The 24,031-nt window shown below is 39.6% G+C and overlaps 1 protein-coding gene across 4 annotated transcripts in view; it reads left to right on the top strand.

Annotated features, from left to right (window-relative positions):
• C1H6orf118 (chromosome 1 C6orf118 homolog) overlaps positions 1 to 18,681 on the top strand; it is a 31,656-nt gene extending 12,975 nt beyond the window's left edge. For all 4 annotated transcript variants that reach the window (XM_070733829.1, XM_070733828.1, XM_070733826.1 and 1 more), the window contains 6 exons: positions 1,332 to 1,456; positions 3,436 to 3,494; positions 3,690 to 3,868; positions 8,821 to 8,874; positions 11,083 to 11,144; positions 17,211 to 18,681. In XM_070733829.1, the coding sequence (XP_070589930.1) occupies positions 1,332 to 1,456; positions 3,436 to 3,494; positions 3,690 to 3,868; positions 8,821 to 8,874; positions 11,083 to 11,144; positions 17,211 to 17,310 (579 nt within the window). In that variant the 3' untranslated portion in view covers positions 17,311 to 18,681. The remainder of the gene's footprint in view (positions 1 to 1,331; positions 1,457 to 3,435; positions 3,495 to 3,689; positions 3,869 to 8,820; positions 8,875 to 11,082; positions 11,145 to 17,210) is intronic.
• Positions 18,682 to 24,031: the final 5,350 nt, after the last annotated feature.

Below are 24,031 nucleotides of genomic sequence, written 5' to 3'. Positions count from 1 at the left end.
CACACTTTATTCAATGCCTGGGGAGGATGAAAACAGCTTCCCCTGCCCTCCCTGGAGGCTAGAAATGGCCTGTTTCCCAACTTCTGGTGGGCCCAGTAGCTTCATGTTTCGCTTGCCCCAGGCTCCAAAGTCTTCCCTGGAGCCACACGAGGGTACAAATATCCTCCCCCATCCCCCTGGAGGTTCTCTGGAAGCCAAAAACACTCTCCCAGTGCCTCTGTGTGAGTCAAAAATCAGCGGGCTGGCACACACATGCACTTTGGAGGTGAAATTGGTAAAGGCTCGTGTGCCAGCAGATATGGCTCCGCGTGCCACCTGTGGCACCCGTGCCATAGGTTCGCCATCACTGTTCTACACCTTCTGTTAAGAAAACCCCTCTTGATGCTTTGTGTCATGACCGGGGGTGGGCTGCTGCCCAGACCGGGCGGGGGGACGCAGTGGGGTAGCGAAAATGGAGTTCCAACCCAGAGCACCCAATTTGTACTGAAAGATGTTGAAAGAAAATGCAGGGTATCCTGCATAAGCCACGCCCACAGTGTGATAGTAAAAATTTTGGTAGCCTTTCGCTGGTCATGACTACATGCATGTTTCCATATAAGAGGGAAATGTTCCTTAATTCGGTCTTGAGAGTCCTTTCAAATCATCATACATCATTGCAGACATTAAGCTTTGAATGCTTCATTTTGTAATGAAGTATATTCGGCACTGAAACGAGGCACAACAAATGAGAACCTATTCCCTCTGGGTGTAAACAGTATTGTTTCCCCACTAAATATGATCAGAACTTTTGTCTGAGTATTAGGGGATGCATAATAACTGTCATATCTTGGAATATGCTTTCGTTCTGTTTTTAATATGATAGCTTTATATAAGCATTGAACCTAATATTATTGATTTACATTCTTCCATCAAAATGAAAAGAAAGTTGTACTATGGTGTTGAGGAAGTAGTAATCAATATGTCCTTGAGTGGTAAATCCCAGGATTCTTTCTTATTGACTTTACAGGCTGCAAGTAAGGACTGAACATCAGCATTATCTATAGCAGCATTATCTATAGCACAGATCTCCAACCTTGCCAGCTTTAAGACTCGTGGACTTCAACTCCCAGAATTCCTCATCCAGCTTTACTTTGCTAGCTGAGGAATTCTGGGAGTTGAAGCCCATGAGTCTTAAAGTTGACAAGGTTGGAGACCCCTGATCTATAGCATTAATCTATAGATTTCCCAACTTGATTGTAAACTAAATCTTAGCTTTGCTTTGCTATAGGTTTTGCCTTTCTTTATGATTTAAATGCTTCATTTGGTGGTGTGTGTGTGTTTTTTTTAACAAGACCTTGCAAAAGCAAGTCAAAGGCATGAAGAAAAGAATGTTGATGACTCATGAAATAGAAGAGAGCAGACAGACAATACAGGACCTGATACAGAAAAGCAAATTGGCTTTAGCAAGAAATGAAGAGTGAGTTGTGTAAACGTGCAATGTTTATATGACATCAGGAAAATGAGAAGCCAGAATTTTAAAATGCATTTTTCAAGAAAGGTCCTTATATAAGATCTTTATATATTGCACAATATTATTTTTGAAGTCAAGAAAATGGGCCTAATTTTTTGTTCCAAGCAATTTACTACCAGCTACTCACTTGTAACAACATGCATAGAAATAAACTTTATCACTTTCCAACTATGAAATGCACTGGACACCTTTTCTTCTTAAACTATATCAAATTCAGTGGGATTCAAATAGCCCATGAGCAGATTGGTGGTGCAGTGGTTAGAATGAAGTATTGCAAGCTAATTCGGGAGTTCAATCCTGAGTCAGCCTTCCATCCTTCTGAGGTCAGTAGGATGAGGTTGCTAAAATGAGGACTCAGATGGTTGGAGGCAGTATTTTGACATTTGTAAACCACACAGCGAGTATTGGAAAGCCCTATGGAATTCATTCATTCATTCATTCATTCATTCATTCATTCATTCATTCATTCATTCATTCATTCATTCAGATTTTATGTCACCCTTCTCCTCAGACTCAGGGTGGCTCACAAAAGAAAAATAAGAAACAACTAGAAATCTAAATCTAAAAACATATGTTAAATGTTATTTTTTACACACACACACACACACACACACACAAATGGCCTCTACTCTTGATCAAATAAAACAATTTTATATTCCTTCCTTTTAGCTTATCAATCTTGATCTTTTGGTCCCTTCAAATAATGGTCCAGAATAGGGGTGTGAAACGTGCATTGTTGTGGCAGCATCACATGATGTATCGGGACTTCCCCCCCCTTCACTAAACCGGGCATGAGCAGGGCCAGTGTGTGACACATGTGGCCCATGGGCCATGAGTTTAACAGCCATGCTCTAGAACTTTATTTCTTTTCATTTTTCTTTCTTTCTATCTCCTTACAAAATTAATCAGACTTTTAATAGGCTTCTTCTACTACAGGAAATTTATCCAGGCCACTCTTGATTTGTAATTTGTATATCATTTTTAACTATTGAAATGTCAATTGGTCTTTTTTTTTTACCTCCAACAACTTTTCCCACATGATTCATATCCCAAGATGCACATTTGATTCTCTCTCTATAAAAAATAACCTCCCATCAAACAAGTCTGCCCTTCTTTCAGAACCTCTCATAAACTCATTCATTCTTTCATATTAGCTAATTAAATCATTTTTTTATATTCATATTCATTTTTTTGGTCATATGTATACACTGCTCAAAAAAATAAAGAGAACACTTAAAAAAACAGAATATAACTTCAAGTAAATCAAACTTCTGTGAAATAAAACTGTCCACTTTGGAAGCAACACTGACAATCAATTTCACATGCTGTTGTGCAAATGGAATAGTTGTGCAAATGAAATATTCAATGAGAATATTTCATTCATTCAGATCTAGGATGTGTTATTTGAGTGTTCCCTTTATTTTATTGAGCAGTATATTTGAACCAACTTATGCTTAAACAGATCTTTTTCTAAGCAGATAATGACAGTTTGCCATTGCCATTTGTATTTGGGTTTTTGAAGATATGGACTGTATGGCCCTTCCTTCCTTCCTTCCTTCCTTCCTTCCTTCCTTCCTTCCTTCCTTCCTTCCTTCCTCCCTCCCTCCCTCCCTCCCTCCCTCCCTCCCACCCTCCCACCCTCCCTCCCTCAAATTATATCTTGCACATGGTATTTGCCAGGCAGTCAGGGCATCATGACATAAATGTGTTTGGATACCTTTCTGCTCAGAAAGGAAAAAAAAAAAGGGGGGGGCGAGAGTAACTACATGCAAAGCTGAGCCAATTCTTGCACTGTCATTGTCAAACTTAGTCATGGTATTTCCTACAGTCAGCTCTTCCCCTTCTTCACTGAGTGGAAAAACCATGCAACTTGCTTGGATCTAATAAAAGGTTTCTTTCTCCTCTCCTCCCACCCCATATTTTAGACTTAGAAATAAATTGGAAATTCAACTTTGGGTGAGCGAGGCTGACAGAAGAGGAACAGGTAAGTCATAAGACTGTGTGGAATGACAATCTGCTGACATATATATTGCATGCCCCATAGACCTTAAAGTTGACTGGTCAAATGAAAGATTTGTCTTGTCCTCCCCTAGAGGTGTATTGCATTGACTGCCCTTGTCAGCAAATCCTTTCATGTAATGTCTCAGTCACAGTTCTTGTCCTCTCTTTGCACCCGCAGAAAAGGAAGAAGGCGATAAAGTAGGGTTAGAAGGAACCAGTGCTGAGCTGCTGAGATCTCTGAGGTGCCAAATCATTATGAAATGGGAGGAAATTCAAGCAGTTGAGAAAGAAATTAAAAACACGATGACTTTCAGTGGCATTATAAACATTAAACAAAAGACCGTGAAAGAATTAGAGGTAAGACAAGAAGTTTCAGTTCGGTCATTAGAAATACGATGCTTCAGGGCTTTGAAACTACCATCTACAGTAGTCCCTCGCTATATCGCGCTTCACCTACTGCGGCTTCACTTCATCGCGGGTTTTCAAGAAATATTAATGAGAAAAATCATTCGCGGATCTTTGCTGGTTCGCGGATTTCTGAGGAAGTCGATCAGCAGGTTTTTCAAAAAATATACAGTGATCCCTCGATTAGCACGGTCTCGATTAGTGCGAAACGCTACAACACGGTTTTTCACAAAATATTAATTAAAAAATACTCCACGGTTTTTTTGCTATACCACGGTTTTTCCCACCCGATGACATCATACGTCATCACCAAGAGTCACTTCTCTGTCTCTTTCTTTCCTGTCACTATGCTTCAATCATTTTCTCATTTCTCTTTTTTCTCCCCTTTTTTCTATCATTTCTCTCTCTCTTTCTTCCTCTCTCACACTCTCTTCCTCCCTTCTCTCTCCCCCCCCTCCACTTGCCCACGAGAAGAAAAAAAGCAACCTCTGCCGGGCAGCTCCCCTTGTGCCCCCGCTTTGTGCCTGCCTCTTTTGGGGATTTTTTTTTCTTTTCTTTTTTGCGCTGGCGGCGGGAGCTGTTGGGGAGGGCTCTGCCGGGAAGGCCTCTCAGCTGCAGAGCCGAATGGGGGCGGAGGCAACAGCGGAGCCCGGCGCTGGGGCCATGCGAGGCTGTTCATCCAGGGGGGCGTGGACTGGCAAGTCGCCCTCCTTTCTCTCTCTTTCTCAAGATCGCTTGCCGCTTGCCTATTGCAGCGAAGGAGGCGAAGCAAGGCTCCAAGCTGCAAAGCGGCAAGCGGCAAGCGATCTTGGGGTTTCCCCTTTGCCTGGGCGGCGGGAAGACCAAGGGAAGGTTCCTTCAGCCGCCCAACACCTGATCCGCTCCGCAGCGCGGCAGCAGCGAGGAGCCGAAGATGGGGTTTCCCCTTTGCCTTTACCCCATCTTCGGCTCCTCGCTGCTTCCGCGCTGCGGAGCAGATCAGCTGTTGGGCGGCTGAAGGAACCTTCCCTTGGTCTTCCCCGCCGCCCACACGCAAACTCCACCATCTGCGCATGTGCGGCCATGAAAAAAATGGCGCGCATGCGTAGATGGTGTTTTTACTTCCGCATCCAGTATAACGCGGAAATCGATTAGCGCGGGAGGTCTTGGAACGTAACCCCCGCGCTAACCGAGGGATCACTGTATATCTAAAATTGTAAATACTGTATTTAAATACTGTATCTCAAATAAATACTGTGTGGGAAGGGTTTATAAGCACTTAAAACAATGAAAACTTACCAAACAATTACAATATAAATACTTAAATAAGTACTATCAGTCGATAAATTCCCCATCGCGGATTTCACCTATCGCGGCCGGGTCTGGAACGTAACACCAGCAATAGGTGAGGGCTTACTGTACTGATAAAGGAGATTATTTGTAGCTCAGGTTTAAAATGAGGATCCTTGGTGCTCTCCATGTAACCTAGTTTTGATAATGGAATGTCTGCAAGAGAACAACCAGGTGCAGAGAGCACCTAGGACTCCTTATACTATAGTCCAGTAATGGCTAAACCTTTGGGGATGAAATGCCCAAAGCGCATGTGTGCATGGGCTTTGAATGCACACTTGAACCCTCAAAATGTAATGCACATGTGGCCCCTGTAAATGCGCTCTGCCCCATGCATTCTCCCCACCGCCTGTGTGCACCCCACCATTGCACATGTACATGGAGCTCCCCACATGCCCCCGTATGCTCCCTGCCCTCCCCATGCACACACAGCCCCCCCGCCCATCTCCTGCACCTGCGTGGCAGAGATATGAAGCACAGCTGGCCAGTGGGAGGCATGTGGGCATGTGTAGTGGAACTGAACTGGGGTGATGTCTTGTGTGCCCACAGAAAGGGCGCTGCCTGCCACTTCTGGCACGTGTGCCATAGATTCATAGATTCTCTTTTAGATCTAACAATAAGCCACAATTTCTAAGACCTAAGAATACAAAAAAAATTATTATCTAATACAACACATAATCACAGCAAATAGAATATGTATCGCACAAAACTGGAAGAAAGAAGACACACCAACGGAGAGAGACATGATTAGAAAAATACTTGATTGTGCAGAGTTAGACAAATTAACACAAGAACTTTAAAACAATGACCAATCATGTTACTACGATACTTGGGAGGAATTTTACATCTGGGTTGATAATAGGAGAAAGAATAGCGGTAAATAATATATATTATGGTGTTAGATTTTAGAATTTCTAAACAAAGTTAAAATTAGATCTAGAACAGACTATAATGCAGTGGTTCTCAACCTAGGGGTCAGAACCCCTTTGGGGGTCGAATGGCCGTTTCACAGGGGTCGCCTAAGACCATGGGGAAAAAACAAAAGCTTCTATTTTGGCACCTTGGAACTATTTTTACAATCTGACCAATCAGGCATTTACAGTGGGGGTGTCCCTCTGACCTTCCTGCCAATCCGCTTAAAGTTCTGTTGGGATAATTGGCACTAGACTTATGGTTGGGGGTCACCACAACATGAGGAACTGTATTAAGGGGTCGCGGCATTAGAAAGGTTGAGAACCACTGCTATAACGCTAAGTAATCTGCTCCGAGTCTTCAGAGAGGGGCGGCATACAAGCCTAATAAATTATTATTATTAATTATTATTAATACTATATTGCTGATGTTTATTTTTTACATTTAAAAGTGGAAAACACCCGCTGTTGTTACAGGCCATGAAAACATATAAGGAAAGAACTGTATTGAGCTACAGTTTGGGAGGGTGGGAGGGTTAGGGTTATGTTATATGATGTGATATGTGTTGTCTTGTACTATAAGACATAAATGCAATTGAAGATGTATTCACTTGATAAAATATTTGATGTCTTTTTAAATATTTATATATTCAATAAAATTTCTATTTACAAGAAAAGCCTGCCCAGATAAGTCTGAGATTCACTCATTCCACGATTCTTCCTTTAGTTATGGTTCCATTCTTAACTAGCCACATACTGTAGCTCAATCTTAAAAATAATGAATTATGATTTGCGGAAACACACATGAACAATGCCTTTGTTCACACTAAGTCACCATAGTTTATAAATCAGTCTTTATTCAGAAACAGACTGCTATGTTTAGTCAAACAATAGTTTAATCCATGGAGTGTAACTTTCTGAGACTATTCTATACAGTAGCTACTCTTCTTTGGAATTGGGTCCTTTCACTTAGGAAAGAGGTGAAAATCTGAATTCTTCCAGGATTTGGGACTTAATTATAAAAAATTGCAATCAATTGATTTGAGCTTATTGCTTTAGTATTTACATTTAAATTGAAAAATTAGATTTGGATTTACTAATTTAATTATTATCAGGACCCAGATTGTTAGGGGCAATATGCTGACTCTATAAACCAATTGGCGGTGAGGGGCTGTAAAGCACTCTGAAGAGGTATATATGTAAGTCTATTGCTATTATATTATTTTTATAGTTTTATTGTAAGACCAGACAATTTTTGGGGATGCTTTGATTTCCTGCACTGAGTAAGGGTATGGATTTGATAGCCTAAATATAACTCTGTACTATTATGATCTCCCTGTGTATATACTGGATTGTATATAAGTGTACATGACTGTAAGAGGAGAGCATTATATATATTATCCTTGTGCAGAAGCAGGCCATTGCCATCTTTTCATAATGCCTTTTCTCATGTAGATCAATACAAAATCCACAAAGGTTCCTTCAGGTGAGGTTAGGTATATCCCTGTTAATGTTCTGTATAGACCCCAAGAGCAGAGTATGTCATCTCGTCTGGGGGTCTCAGGGGACTAGTGATTCATGATGGGTCCACTATTGTGGTTAATATTTTGTCCCTCGTGGTTTTTGTATTTTAATAAGGACTTTAATAATGATTTTTATATATATTATTTGTTTTATCACGAGCCCATCTCACTTATCATGAGATGGGCAGCCATATAAATGTGATGAACAAACAAACAAACAAACAAACAAACAAACAAACAAACAAACAAAGACTTCTCTCACATGGAAATGAAGGTTTAGATATAACTAACAAGGAGTCCAAATGTGATTGTTTGTAAACAAGCATCTAAACCAGGGAACAGTGGGTAACTTCATAAAATCTTTGATTCCTTGAGAAAAAGGCTCAGATTTTTTTTTAAGCACAAGCTAAGGTGAACCTAAGATGGAACTAGATCCCATGGTCTTATGTATGGACGTACGTAGCTGTTATTTGCATTTGTTAATCTAGTGGTGGGAGAAATAAACTATTGTCAGTGGCTAGCAGGCTTCAGGGAAGCCCTTAAAAGCAGCTTCCCTGCAGCATACTGGTATTAGTTTCAGTTAGAGATGCTGAATTGTTGCTGTGACTTGCCTCTTCATTTACGTGCGAATCTAACACATATCATCCAATTTATAGCATTTAGACTTATATATATACTGCTTCACAGTGCTTTACAGCCCTCTCTAAGCAATTTACAGAGAGTAAGCATATTGCCCCCAACAATCTGGGTCCTCATTTTATTGACTTTGGAAGGCTGAGTCAACCTTGAGCCTACTGAGATTTGATCTGCCAAACTGCTGGCAGCCGGTGATCCACAGAAATAGCTTGCAGTACAGCTCTCTAACCACTGCACTGAGGCTCTGGTGCCTTAACCACTCTACAAAAGTGCTCCCTTATTGAAGACAATAGCATTGTTTTTTTGTTGTTTTTTTAAAAATATATTTTTATTGATTTTTTTTAGAATTTTACAAAAAACAAAACAGGAAGCATAAAGTGTACCATCACCATACAAAAAAAAGGCATTGTTGTTTTTATTCTTAGACTCTGATATTATAAAAGATTGATAAATATTTACTGATGAACAGTTATAGTGAAATAATTTGTGTTCATGACTTTTGCAGGCAGAAGCAGGCAAACTCGAGGCCTCAAACAGGTTTCTAAAAATACAAATAAGGGTAAGTTTAGCAAACGATGCTTCGTATTTGACCTTGAAAAAGCAGACATGACCTATTTGGGGCCCGATTTATAGATGGAGATGAGATGATATTTCTAAACCACCCACCTCCCTCAAAGAGAGACTCTGGGCACTGCACAATCACACATCAAAAATGTAAAAACAGTATATAAAAATTCAAGAATATGTTTATTCTGCCCTGCATGTTATTATCATGGGCATTCTAGGAAAGGGTAGGCTGCTGAGGGTTTGCAGGAGTTTGGGGAATAATAATAATAATAATAATAATAATAATAATAATAATAATATTATTATTATTATTATTATTATTATTATTATTATTATTATTATGTATTAGATTTATATGCCGCCCCTCTCCGAAGACCCGGGGCAACTCACAATAACAATAATACAATATAATACAAATCTAATATTAAAAAAGAACAAGTTAAAACTCATTATTACTAAAAACAATCTATTATTATTATTATTATTATTATTATTATTATTATTATTATTATTATTATTATTTATTTATTAGATTTGTATGCCGCCCCTCTCTGTAGACTCGGGGCGGCTCACAACAGTGATAAAAACAGTACATGGTAACAAATCTAATAATGTGTATTCTCTTCAATGTGTATTGTGTATTGGACAAAATAAATAAATTTTAAAAAATCACACCACACTCAAATGCTACAAGTCAGTGGGGGGATTAGCCCCCCCATGCTTGGTGACATAAATGAGTCTTGAAGCTCTTGTGGAAGATGAGGAGGGTGGGGGCAGTTCGAATCTGGAGGTCGTTGATTCTAGAGGGCCGGGGCCACCACAGAGAAGGCTCTGCCCCTGGGTCCCACCAGATGACACTGTTTAGTCGACGGGACCCGGAGAAGGCCAACTCTGTGGGACCTAATCGGCCACTGGGATTCATGCGGCTAAGATTCTGTGTAGTTCAGAGAACCTGAAATCCCTGCTGGCCCTGCTTGCCCACCCCACCCCTCCTAGGAATCCCCACATGGTCCATTTTGGAGGCAGGTAAGTGCAGGGCACATGCAGAGGCTTGGGGTGGGTGAAAAATGGGCCTACTGGAAGTTCAGGAAGGCCAGAAATGGGCCCATTTCTGCTCTCCAGAGGGCCTCAGGAACCTGGTGAGGGCATTTTAACCCTCCCGGAGTGTTCTGCCAGCGTGTCTCAACCGCCCGTAATTACAGGGTAATTAGTTCAGGAAGACACACACCACACGATAAAAGGAAAACCCAAAAGTTTTTATAAACAGAAAACCAGAAACAGCTCCCTTTTTAAATGTCAAAGGGATTTTCTGGTACACACAAGGCATAGGTTAAATGCAATCCAATTTCTCACCCAATAACTGGGAAATTGAGCCCAATTCTAAAGTCCAGAGAGTCCACACACACAATCCTGAATAGCAAAAATCACAATCTTGACGAAACAATGAATCGGATAAACTGCCATGAGGCTAAAACACCAGGCTGCACTTTTATCTGTAGCACTAATTACAGCAGCCCCACCCAACCACAGGTGGCCTAATTTTCTCTTGTAATAATCCTTCAGTTGTTGCCTCCTATGCATCACTCTACGCATGCATGGATGTGTAATTAATTCTTGTTCATAATCCAGGGATGATACAGATGACTGATCTCCTGGGCTGTCTGCCAAACTCCCCTCTTCCCTGTCACTCACGCTTCCTTGGTCAGAAGAGACATCATCGTCAGATTCTACTGGGAGCAAAACAGGCCTGCGGCATGTGGATTTCTCCCCCACATCCACCTGCACATTCCTTGGGGCAGGAGCTGGGCCAGAGCTAACTACAACACGGAGGCTCGAAGAAAGCCTCTAAAGCCTGAAGAGGGCAAAAACATCCCCTCACACCATGATCAAGAGGCCATCTGGGCCACGCCCATCATGGCCAAGCCCACCTAACAGCTAGGCAGAGAACCCCTTGCTAAAATTTTTGCAGCCCACTCCTGATGCTATGTATAAGATCTGGGGAGAAGCAGGTCTGCTTTACACTACCTTCCTTCTACACTAACAGCACATATTATATTGTTTGCAATGGCTGTTGCAAGGAGTCTGAAGGGTACTAAGAATGGCACCTCTTAGGCATGACTAAAGATGTCTGAGACCATAAATAATGATGCTTTGTAATGCAAAATGTAAGAATCACATCTGGAATGCTTTTCTGTGATAGGATGCTATACAAAATATCCAAGCAGCGCTCAGAAGGCAGAAGCTCAATGAAGCAAGCCAGGGGTAAGTTTGAAGGTTTTAATGGAAGTCAGATATTGGAATTTGTTAGTACTGTGTGTATAACTGGTTGGGTTTCCATGTAACTTATTTATTTATTTTATTTATTTGTTTATTTATTGGATTTGTATGCCGCCCCTCTCCATAGACTCGGGGCGGCTAACAACAATGATAAAAACAGCATGTAACAATCCAATCCAATACTAAAATAACTAAAAAAAACCCTTATTATAAAAACCAAGCATACATACAGACATACCATGCGTAAATTGTAAAGGTCTAGGCGGAAAGAATATCTCAGTTCCCCCATGCCTGACAGCAGTGGTGGGTTTTAAGAAGTTTACGAAAGGCGAGGAGGGTGGGGGCAATTCTAATCTCTGGGGGGAGTTGGTTCCAAAGGGCCAGGGCCACCACAGAGAAGGCTCTTCCCCTGGGTCCCGCCAAAATGTATGCCCGAAATGTATGGTTAAAAGAATTAGCACACTACTGCTTTAAGAGGTGATGTTGCAGTCAGCTAAGAGGAAGTCAGCTGTGTCTTTCTTTCTCAGAGCCTAGAGCTTTGAGATTTTCCCTGATATCTCTCTGATTCTATGATGGTTTGTCTATATCAGTGATGGCGAACCTGTTTTCTCTCGGGTGCCAAAAAAGCATGCGTGTGCAGTATCGTACATGCATGAGTGCCCATATCCACAATTCAATGCCTAGAGAGGGGAAAAACAGCTTTTCCTGCCCTCTGGAGGCCCTCTGGAGGCCAGAAATGGCCTGTTTCCCAAATTCTGGTGGGCCCAATAAGCCATGTTTCACATTCCTCAGGCTCCAAAGGCTTGCCTGGATCTGAGGGGGGGAGGGTAAAAACGCCTTTCCCCATCTCACGGGAGGCTCTCTGGAAGCCAAAAATGCCCTCCCAGAGCCTCTGTCTAAGCCAAAATTCAGCTGACTGGCACACAAATGCACATTGGAGTTGAGCTAGGCCAGCAATGGCTCGCATGCCAGCAGATATGGCTCCGTGTGCCACTTATGGCACCTGTGCCATAGGTTTACCATCACCGGTCTATATGACTATTCTATTATAAGGACTACTGTATGTAGTAACAACTATGTGTTCTAATGTTAGTCTGTATATGCATTGAGTAAAGCTTGCATTGTATATGTATTGCAAATATTGATTGCTGTATTTGTGAACAATTAGGACTGTTACTGACTACAATATTTGCCTAAGGTAAATAACATTTATACAGTTAATGTATGTGGTCTAGTTATTTGAAGCACTGCTCATATCTCTGGAATATTAGCTGGATATCCTCCACCTCCACGTTTTCCTCTGTGCAGGGGTGCTACAGCTTACTCCTTAACACCTAACAGAATTTATTAGCCATCCTTAGCATTTACCCCTATTTTCAGGGCTAACAACTGCATCCATGTAATGAAATCCCAGCGACTGATAAGGTCCCACAGAGTTGGCCTTCTCCTGGTCCCGTCGACTAAATAATGTCATTTGGCGGGCCCCAGGGGAAGAGCCTTCTCTGTGGCGGCCCCAGCCCTCTGGAAACAACTCCCCCCGGAGATTAGAACTGTCCCCACCCTCCCTGTCTTTCATAAACTACTCAAGACTCACTTATGCCGCCAGGCATGGGGGAGTTAAGATATTCCTTCCCCCTAGGCCATTACAAGTTATGCATGGTATGTTTGTGTGTATGTCTGGTTTTATAATAAGGGTTTTTAGTTGTTTTATTAATTGGATTGTTACATGTTGTTTTTTATCATTGTTGTCAGCCGCCCCGAGTCTACGGAGAGGGCAGCATACAAATCCAATAAATAAATAAATAAAATAAATAAATAAATGTACAAGCAGGGGAAAACAGTCCTGCATATACCATGAGTACATTTTCTTTATTTCTGTTTAAACAAGAGGTTGTGCTCATCAGAAATGGAATGAAGGGCTTTCCACATGAAAATTACTGCTTCCAAAACAATTTCTTATTAATTTTATACATCCCCCCATACCTCCGCCCTGAGTAAGTGGCCTATAAATATATATAAACAAATAAAAAATAATAAAAATAAAAAATAAAGAAATACACCCACCACAGGTTCTTTTCCACAACATCATTTTAACAGCTGCTACTACAGAAGTAGGTGCCTCACTGACTCTTGACTACAGGTTATGTAGTATAAAACATTTGGAGGGCAAAAGATTGTCTTCCTCTGTTATACAAAGTTCATTACTCAATGGATTTTTTGTTAGCAGATGTGCCTAGGATGATGCTAGTGGTGTTACTTACATTCTGAATAACCACATTGCTATGTATACTCAATGCAGGGTTATATAATGATCTCACCACTTACTGCTATGAAACTTGATTTATGAAAAATCATGTGTGCTAATATCTTTTTGAAAATTTGTATATGGTATTAATATCCACACTTATGAGTTGTTCAACAATAGTTCTATGACAGTTTTTGATAAACGATATGAAACTCTGATTATGAGAGATCATACATCACCAACAGTGCTTTGAGCATGAACTAATTCCCATTGGTAATTACTAATTAATACATGAATAATTATTTTTTAAAAATATATTTTATTGATTTTTTTAACAAGTTTAATATACACACAACATAAAACAGTGCATAGTGGAAAAAAATGCCCACCACCCCGACACACACACATACCCCACCACCATATCGGGGGTGTTTCTTATATAACCCACTGTAAGCCAAGAGCAAATAATCTATTTACATATTATAGATTTATAATTTATTTCTTGTAGCTTGGTCTCGGATTCTACTTGTCATATATCTTCTTTGTCCCACCGTCCCATCAGTTTTTTCAATTTAGTTTCATTATCCAAATTTATCCTTTTATCCATAATTTCAAATTGAATACGGTCCACTATGTACCTATACCAATTTTGCATTGTCCATTTTGTCACATCCTTCCAACCCAAAACTATTACCGCCTGAGCGCTTTCTATTGCTGCTTGTTTTATTTCTCTAAATTCTCCCATCGCATTGCTTTTCACTAATACTGCCATTTCCTTTGTGATTATCCATTTTATATTTAACATTCTATTTATGTCCTCTTACACTTTTTGCCAAAATTCCTGCACTATGGGGCATTCCCAAATCATATGCATAAACACTCCTTTATCTTGACAGCCTTGCCAACAATTTCCCCTAACCTTCTGCTGAAAGTGTGCGAGTTGAACCGGAGTACAGTATTTATGTAATATTTTCCTTCTCATTTCCGTAATTCTTGTATTCTTAGTTTTCCTTATATTTTCTACTATATTTTCCATCTCTTGTACCTCTACTTGTATCTCATTTTGCCACCATTTAGTCAATCCTTGAATCTTTTTTGATAAACGATATGAAACTCTGATTATGAGAGATCATACATCACCAATAGTGCTTTGAACATGAACTAATTCCCATTGATAATTACTAATTAATACATGAATAATTATTGACAAATTCCCCATAGAAGTTATTATTGCTCAGCCAATGGAAGGATTTTCCAGCATGAAGAAAAATGTCTGCTATTGTCCATTACACCATGAAAAGAAGCATACATATTATAAAAGCAAGAGGAAGCTTAAGAGGATAGGATGACCTTGCATTCTTGGAATAAGAATGAAAATAATTACAATGGAAATGCAAAAAAACACAAAAGCCAACCTACTTTGCTTGTTAAAGATATGCCATGTTATTTTAAAACTTCAGAAATATTGCTATCCAAAAATTATTAAAAGTAATAATCAAGTCATTTAGTTACAGATAATGGAACACCAGTTTAATTAGTCTTGTAGAGCCTGTTAATAATTAAAAGTAATTAGCCCTGAGACAATTAAAGAAATGCCCTTATTAAAGGTTTTTAAAAATGCACTAAACTCCAAAGATAATGTTCTGGTTTGCTCCCAACAAAGTGCAAATTTGCATTTTTTTTTTCATATGATGAAGTGAGAATATTTGCACAAGGTAGCTCATACATGAGAGAGCTTTCAAATTTTGTTCACTTTATATTTTGATGATCGTTTCAGAAGCTTGTGAAGAATTTGTGAAGCTTCACCAGTATTTCTCAGCAACTTTCAGACCTGTGGGCTTTCAATTTTTAGTATCCCCTAGCTAGCATGCTGGCAGAGGAATTCTGAGAGTTGAAGTCCACGCATTTTAAAGATGTTGATGTTAAGAAACATCAGGAATCTCCAACCTTGGCAACTTTAACACTTGTGGACTTCAACTCCTGGCTGAGGAATTCTGGGAGCTGAAGTCCACAAGTCTTAAAGTTGCCAAGGTTGGAAACCCCTCCTCTACACTTACAGATTCAACCTAGAAATAAGGACACATTTTCTGTCAGCGAGAGCAATCAACCAATGGAACAGCTTGCCTTTAGAAGTTGTGGGTGCTTCATCACTGGAGGTTTTCCAGAAGAGATTGGATAGACACTTGTCATAAATGTTACAGGATCTCCTGCTTGAGCAGGGGGTTGGATTAGATGACCTACCAGGTCCCTTCCAACTCTGTTATTCTGTTATTCAAGATTGTTCCAAATAGTGAGTGAGAAATTGGCATAAAAATGAAACACAGTTTAATAAAATAATGAACTATTATAGTATTGTAAATGGTAAAGTCCACATGGAGAAAAAGCAAGGTAAAGAGAGTATACACAATGAAACATTTTTCCCTATATGTTGTGTTTGGGCCTGGGCCAGCCGTTGCTCCCACAGATGGGAGAGACGCGGCACAAAGTGAATGCGAAAGCCTGGCTGACAGCCAAGAAGATGTGGCAGACAGCTGGGAAGATGTGGCAGACAGCCAGGAAGACGTGACAGACAGACAGGAGGACGAGACCACTGGGACGCAGGATTCAGCAGACAGTCAGGGGATTTGGCATGCAGTCCCTCAGACAGTCTTTCGTCCCTGGGTTCTTCTGCAGATCAATATATTGATCTGCGTAGCTGAAGAGCTATGCAAAGAAGGGATCGCTTTAAGGAGTATTACAAGTCATTATAGGAGCACCTGGGCTGGGTGTGGTTCCCTTAATGAGGGCTAAAGGGATAAAAGGGAACAAAGGCCAAGGCAAACTGTGGCTGTTTATCTGTGTTATTTTGTGGTTCCTGCTCTGAAGTTTCTGTTCTGTGCCGTTGGAGTTTTCAACCCAGCTTTTTCAGACAAGTGGGAGGTGAAAACTCTGGGACTTTCTGTTTGCTCCAAAGATTCAAAAGGACTCCTGAAATGTCTTTGCTCATTCCAGGTTGTCTTTGTTTGTTTTTTTCCTGTGTTTTTGTATGCGGCTGAAGTAAGCCTTGCACTCTCATTGTTTTTGGACACTAAGGACTGTTTTGAGTAAACCTTTTTTGTTTATCTAATACAAGTTTGCTGATTAGCAGAGCACGTGTGTGTTTGATTTCTTTTCCTTGGACTGTTACGCATTGCCTGAGCTCAGTCAGGCAGAACACTATACAGTATTTTGCCATGTGTTGATTCCCACTTCCCAATTTGTTGCCTGTCAACCCCTCTTTTTCCGAACTTAAGACTACCAAGCTTGGTTTGGATTTAAGAAAAAGTAGTGACAGCTAAGGAAAGGGCCAAGGCTTGCACAGAATTCTCATACACAGACTATTATTATAAACCTGTATCTTCTGTACCTTGAATAGTTTAGAATAGATTCCACTGCAGGAAGATGTCTACTAAAGAAATAAAGAGGTCTTTGTAGCCTTGTCAACAGGAAACCATCAAAACAAGTATTATTAACATTATTTCTGTAATATGCCATTTTCATTAGAATATCTGTCATGGCCTAATTAGCATGAAATCATTTTGCAGAGAAAAGACAGCGGGTGGTATTTTTCAGATATATGGATATAAAGGAAGAGGAATAATGGAATTGTTTAACTATGCCAGATCATTTCCCCCCCTGATGTATAGACAAATTGCTTGGAATGATAACACAGGTGATATAACACATCAGAAGAGAAGCCAGTTGGGGAAAATAACTGTCAAATATTTCCAATAATAAGTATTAGTTATAAGTATGCCTTTCCCTTACTGTATTGCTCTTATTTGCAGGAATTTGTGGGACTTAGTGAGTGACTTCTTGCAACCTCAAGGAGAAGATAACATTCAAATCACAGTTGGATTATCTTCCCAGACATCCTTCTATCATTGATTTAATTTGTAAGACACAAATGCTCCTATGGAAAAATGGATGGTGTGAGAACTACATTAAACCATGCTATTCACATAAAACCAAGTGCAAGTAGGAAAATGACCAGCAGATTGAAATTTGAGATCTCTACGTACCAAGAGGGCACTAAATGGAGGAAGCCAGTGTGGAATTTTTGTTGCATTCTACCTTAGAAATAGAGTGATTGTTAGTTACGGTTCTGACTGTGATCCTATTTGGTTTAATGATTACTCATGTATTTTCGCCATTGTCATAAATACTTGAAAAATGTAAACATTTCTCTTTAAGAAGTAACATGACTGACAGACCAAAACTATGAACTTTACTCAGACTTTTCAACATTTTTCAACAGGAGGCAATAAGAAAGAAAATGGAATATTCAGTGTTAAGAATTCTTCCTCCTCCTTCACTGTCCTTAATGTTTTTCACCTGTTTGTTGACTGTGTAATTGAAGTCTCATAGTGCTACATATTTTTGCACTAGATGTTTCTAATGAGCACTTCAATTGCATTTGTGTGGGTTAGTGTTTTTTAGATTTATTTTGAGCACTCTTGGTTTCTGGAGATGTATATATAGAATATATAATTGGAATTAGCATGCAATCATATACCAAGCACTTAAACTTTCAACAGGTGCAGAGAACAATTGGATTAATAATGCTACTGGTATTATTGGGAAAAAGTTATTGAAAGAAAAACAAAGTTCCGTAGCTCACTGGTGGGGCCTGTAGCCATATATGTTCCATCTTACTTTTGCAATCCTTAGAGGCTCTCCACTTTTCCAAAATGAGCATGGCCAAAACTGTAGTGATTTGAGGAGGTTAAGGGTTTTAGTCTGTTCCCAAAAGAGCCTTCAATTCTATCCCAATCAATCTGCTTTTCCCATGGAGGAGTAAAATCCCATTAAATCTACCCAGTAACCTTCACCAAAAGATGAAAAATTGGGCTCTGCTTATTTCAATTATTTTCTGATAGCACCAGCCATGGAGGCCCTCGAAGGCTATATACTTTCTTCTTTTTAAAAAATGTTCCTCTTACTACAGGGAAATTCCCCATTGTTGGTTCGCTTCAAAAGCAACTTCTGTCCTTCAGAACCTTTTGCTCCAATTTAATCTGACCTAGTAACGCCAAAGATTGCAGCAGCAATGAGTTATTTGTGTCCACATGTAACCCTAATGAAAAAACAATGTTATGAAATATGGGGAAGCCAATAGTCACTACTAAATTTTATCTTGTGCATTGTTAATATTAACTTTTTGGTTTTGGGGTGGGGTTTTTTTTTGCCTGCAGGGCTGGTTGAAGTTTTCTCTGTGACAACTCTTTGATATATGGACAATAAAAATATAGAGATTAATTTTCTGTGTTACAATCTAGTTATATCTCATGGTACTGAATGTGCAGATTATAACTCTGATATGCTAAGTTGGCTATGATTTGAGCAGTACTGATAGATTTTCCATGAATAATGGGTGGGAAGGGAATTAGTGAGAAGCACTGGAAATGACAGGTCTTCCAAGAAATCATAGAGAAAAGAGATACGAGCCAAGCAATTTACAATTTGTTTCAGATTAGCTGCTTCCTTAGGATCCAGTTTTCTGCTGGTGATTATTTCTATATGTTTACTTGTGAAATGTTTTGATTTCTGGTATCATTATAGTTCTGTTGTTAAATAGACTGAAAGGATTTCTACTTTATGAATTTGATGCAAAAAGCATTTCATATATATGGAATGTAATTCAGTTTATTCAGGGGAAGTGATTTACTGATTCCTTCTGCAAAACTGTTTGGTGGCTGCAAGTGAGGATTAATCACGTAATTCTACAGAATGAAGTACAATCACATGGAATTTCTTGATCACTTAGAGGCTCTGATACAATGGTAATAAAGTAGGTAGTAAAGTAGATAAACATGAGAAATCACAATGCAGAACTTAAGAGCGTACTATGACTGTCTGAACTCTTCATTTCACTGTTGAAAACACTTTAAAATTAACATTACTACCCACCGGTGCTCTGGATGATGGGCGAACCCAACGGTGTTCGGGGTCGGCAAGTTTGGCCGAATTTTACGCAAAATTCGGCCTCACCTGAACCGAACCCGAACTTGAATCCGAACGGGGAATCCCTTCCATGAAGAGATTCCAGGGGCAGAGCTTTGACGTCACCGGCAGGTTGCTAAGGACGCCAAGGTCCTTAGCAACCTGCTGGCAATGTCAAAGCTCCGAATGCTGAACACGACCCCGAACTTTGCCCGAAGTTTGAAAAAAAATTGGGTTCATGTTTGGCATACCGAACACCGCAGAATTCGGTATGGACCTGAATTGTGCGGGTTCGGTTCACCCATCACTACTAACCAATGTTTACTCTTATGAGTGCACTGGAAAGGTGACATCTTGGCTATAAGCAATTGCACTTACCAACATTTCTACTTGCAATTCAATCTGTGGAAGATGCACACACACACACACACACACACACACACACACACACAGAGTAATCAAGCACAATCTTGGTTTAGTCGACCCTTGTTTATCATAGATTCAAACTCAGACCAGTGCAGAACTCAGAAGAATGAAACAATATGTTATTGTGTACTATCTCTCCAACAATCTTAAAAATAGTTGGAATGTCTCCCAAGGCTGTGGGAGATCCAGGGAGCAGAGGATTTTGTTTCAGGATTCCAACTATCTCAAAGAAATAGGTAACTTCTCTACTTAGACCTTGCATTAAAATTTAATTTATTTTGTCTCTCTATGCTTGTAGCCTTATTAACCATCATTTTTCTTACTAGTAATACACTCTGTGCAACTTCAGACTGTTTTCCCATTTTTAAATTCTTTATATTAACTTGATTATAACTTAGGAGCATTGATTATACCAAGCCAGAACCATCTCTGTCTGGAATGCTATGTGTTTGGAGTAAATGAAGATTCATATCTATATATATATTTGTGTATCTGTATATATATTGAGTTTATTCCCCCCCCCCCAATCTCTGTGTATGTGTGTGTGATGTTATACATCTCTTTTGTAATTGGTTTTTCTCTCACTGGAGGAAAGAAATGTTTAAATGTTTAACTACATTAACTGCAACACTCAGAAGTTGAATTACGGAGATTTTATTTTCCCCAGTTTCATCTCCCTTTCATCAAAAGAGCAACACAGTTTATGGAAGCCTATCTGTCACACAATCTGGGTTAAGGGCAGGATGGCAGATGAGGTTCCTTCTGGAAGATAAAGCAGAGCAAGAGGCAAAGTTAGTGGGCATATGAGAAAACAAAAAATGGAAATGTGCAGCCTTTCATTCTAATGTTTTATCCACACTGCTGTATCATGGTAAAGGTGGACTTGAGAGAACATTAGTGCAAGAGTCCCCAACCCTCAGTCCATGTACCGGCACTGCTCTGCAGCATGCCAGCAACTGGTCCACACAAACAAATAAAGCCTCATCCATAGGGTGTAGACAGCATGCAAAACCATGCCCCCTCCAGTCTGCAGAAAAATCTCACTCCACAGAACTGGTCACTGCTGCCAAAAAGTTGGGGGCCGCTGAACTAATCAATAGTCCAGGAGTGGGCCACTGGAGATTTGCAGAGAACCTCTAGCTAAGATTTTGTGCAGTTCAGAGAACCCACAAATCCCATTCCTGGCTGGCCCCAGCAACCCTGCCCTGCTCCTCCCAGGAGTTCCCACACAGTCCATTTTGGATGCAGGTAAGTGCAGGGCGTGTATGGAGGCTCGGGAAGGGCAAAAAATGGGCCTATCAGAAGTTTGGGAAGCCCAGAAATGAGTCAGTTTCTGGCCTCCAGAGGGCCAGTTTCTAGCTTCCATTGGGTCTCTGGTGCCTGGGGAGGCTGTTTTTGCCCTCCTGGAGGCTTGAGAAAAGCCCCTGGATCTTGGGAAAGGCAAAAATGCCCTTTCGGCCATGGTGCAGGAGGCCAACTAGGCCACACTAACCATGGCCATGCCAACCCAGCAACAGGGCAGAGAACTCTTTGCTAAAATTTTTGAAGCCTGCCTCGGGAGAGTCTAGCAAAACCCTAATTATGCCTATTTTCTTTTCCTGTTTCTTTTTAATTCCTATTTTCTTTTTACTTCCCAAACCATAAATCTTGTTTTATGAAGAGAATGTGAGACTGAAAATGAAACAAATAATGTAAGAATATACTACCAAAGCATCGTGTAAAATTACTGTCAGTTAATAAAGAATGGTTGCTGGCAATACATGGCAAAGCTAATAGAAGCTGATAACAGTTTTCAAATACAGCATATAGTATAAGGTACAGTTTTGTTTCGATTTGTTTTTGATTTTTGTTTTCTCTCTCTTGTTAAAATATTTTGTCTGTAGCAAAATGCTGGATTACAACAGAGCTTTCTATGAAATCCTACCAAACAATAATCACAATTGTAAAATTAACTTTTTATTTCATAAATGCCATATTGTTCATGGTTAGGTAAGGGCTGTGTAGAAGAAGGTATATTTTGTAGCTTTAACTTTTTTTTCACACTAAAAGGACCAGTAGGTTACAAAGACAGATGTCCCATTCTTTTATTATCACCTCCCCACCCCCGTTGGTCTCGGATTTCAAAGTACATCTCACTGAATTATCTTGTCCACAGAAAATATCTATGATTAGTTTTCCATCAGACCATTTTGTGAACTTTGATTGTCACCTGCTTGTGCTGCTGTTTTTCTCAGTCGATTGTTCCCTAATCGAAGAGAGGAGATTCTATATGGATTTCTTGAAGCAATACATTTTTTGGCAGCGTAATCCTGTTTGAACACTGCTAATAGTTGAAAGACAGAGAGTCAACAGAGATTCTTGCAGCAATCCATTTTAAGTTTATTGTTCTTTGCAATTGGATCAGAATTCCATAAGTCTGTTAAGTGTCCTTGAAGCCTCAGTTTAACTCAGATCCATTTGTTCCAGAAGTCAGTAGCCCTTAGTATTCCATGTTCCATCCCTGGATTCAGAAGGTAGATTACATATACAATGGTACCTCTACTTAAGAACCTAATTCGTTCCGTGACTAGGTTCTTAAGTAGAAAAGTTTGTAAGTAGAAGCAATTTTTCCCATAGGAATCAATGTAAAAGCAAATAATATGCGCAAACCCATTAGGAAAGAAATAAAAAAATCGGAATTTGGGAGGAGGCAGAGGAGGACAGCCGCTGCTGAATGAAGAAGGTTAGGTGAGGGGAATAAAAAACCCCCAAAACTTAAAGTCTTAAAAAAAGAGAGAGGGACTCTGAGGCGGCAAGGAAGAGCACGCAAAGTGTTTCATATTATCCTTCTCACCTTTCATATTCCTATTTCCTACTCCTATTGGTATCTTATGACTACCATTTGTTGATTGTATCTAATATGTATCTTATTTATGCTGATTGTATTTTATGATTATGGTCATGATTTATCATTTGTTGTTGTATGTACACTGAAATCTTATGCACCAGAGAAAAATTCCTAATCATACTTGAACAGTAAAGAATGTTCTATTGTATACTTTATGTTTCTAAATGTTGGAGAGCACTACTTTTGAAGGATTTGTACAGCCATTCCATACACATCACCAGAAAAGATAAAAAACCACAGCAATGGCAAAATACCTCCAGGGGCCTTTTTTCATAAAATATTTGGCACCTTCCCTTGTTTCAAGACGTATCTTGTCAATTTTGAAACTCCTCTTCTACTGTCTGTGATCCACCATGTGTAACAAATGCATTTCAAATGCATTTCATCCTATTCATATGTTACAACACCTCTTGCTCTGCTGTTTTTAGATGGAGAATTTTGTTTTGTTTGTAAAACCCCTAGATGGCAGTGTGAGCTAAGTCATGATAAAATACAAAAAGCAAGGAAAAGAAGGGAAAAATAATAAGCGAAAGAAGAGAGAGGGGAAAGTTTGTAAAGGACATCTAAACAGGACAGATATCAATTTACAATTCTGGCATTTTATTTTGCATATTTCAGTGTACTCTTTGAAAAGGTGGCTCATCATACGGAACAGTGAGCAAAATCTACATCTCAATGTGCTATTTTCCTTGTTTTCCATTCCCGTTGAAATGTTATTGTTACACATGCAATATTCAATTAAAGAATCTGTTCCTACTTCCTAAATGGATTAGTTCACAAGGGGCTTTACCAGATGTCTCTTTGTATTGATGTTTTATGTAAAATGTTTTCTCATCCCACTTCAAACACAATTAGAAGATATGTCATAGCTTGGCCTTTAAGAATGTCTTCTTTCTTTGCTGTTATCAACTCACTTGTGCTATTAATTTGAGCTACCCCTTTATGTGTGTGTGTGTGTGTGTATGTGTGTGTGTATATATATATATATATATATTTTCGTAGACCAAGACGTCATAAAAAAAAATTCCTTCCCTGGTGCAGAGCTGAAGGGATTGGATACTGTAGCCTAGAGGTTAATTCTCTGCCTTAAAAGGCAAAGGTTGCAGGTTCAAGTCCTAGTGGGTATGGCTAGCTGATGAGGCCAAAATAAGGCCGAAATAGATCTATCCTAGTCTCCCTTAATTTTCAAATTCAGCAAAAAACAAAAACAACATATATATATATATACTGTATATATATATATATGTTTTTTTTATGTCGGATCACCCTGGTATATTGAAGGAACGTCACAGCTCCTTTTTGCCTCTAGGCCCAACCCAGGACCATTTCAAGGCAGTTAATTTATTTATAGCT

The sequence above is a fragment of the Erythrolamprus reginae genome, chromosome 1 (assembly GCF_031021105.1).
Source record: "Erythrolamprus reginae isolate rEryReg1 chromosome 1, rEryReg1.hap1, whole genome shotgun sequence".
In the NCBI taxonomy this organism is placed as follows: Eukaryota; Metazoa; Chordata; class Lepidosauria; order Squamata; family Dipsadidae; genus Erythrolamprus; species Erythrolamprus reginae.
The sequence above is the reverse complement of the archived record's forward strand: the minus strand, read 5'-3'. Positions and strand labels throughout refer to the sequence as shown.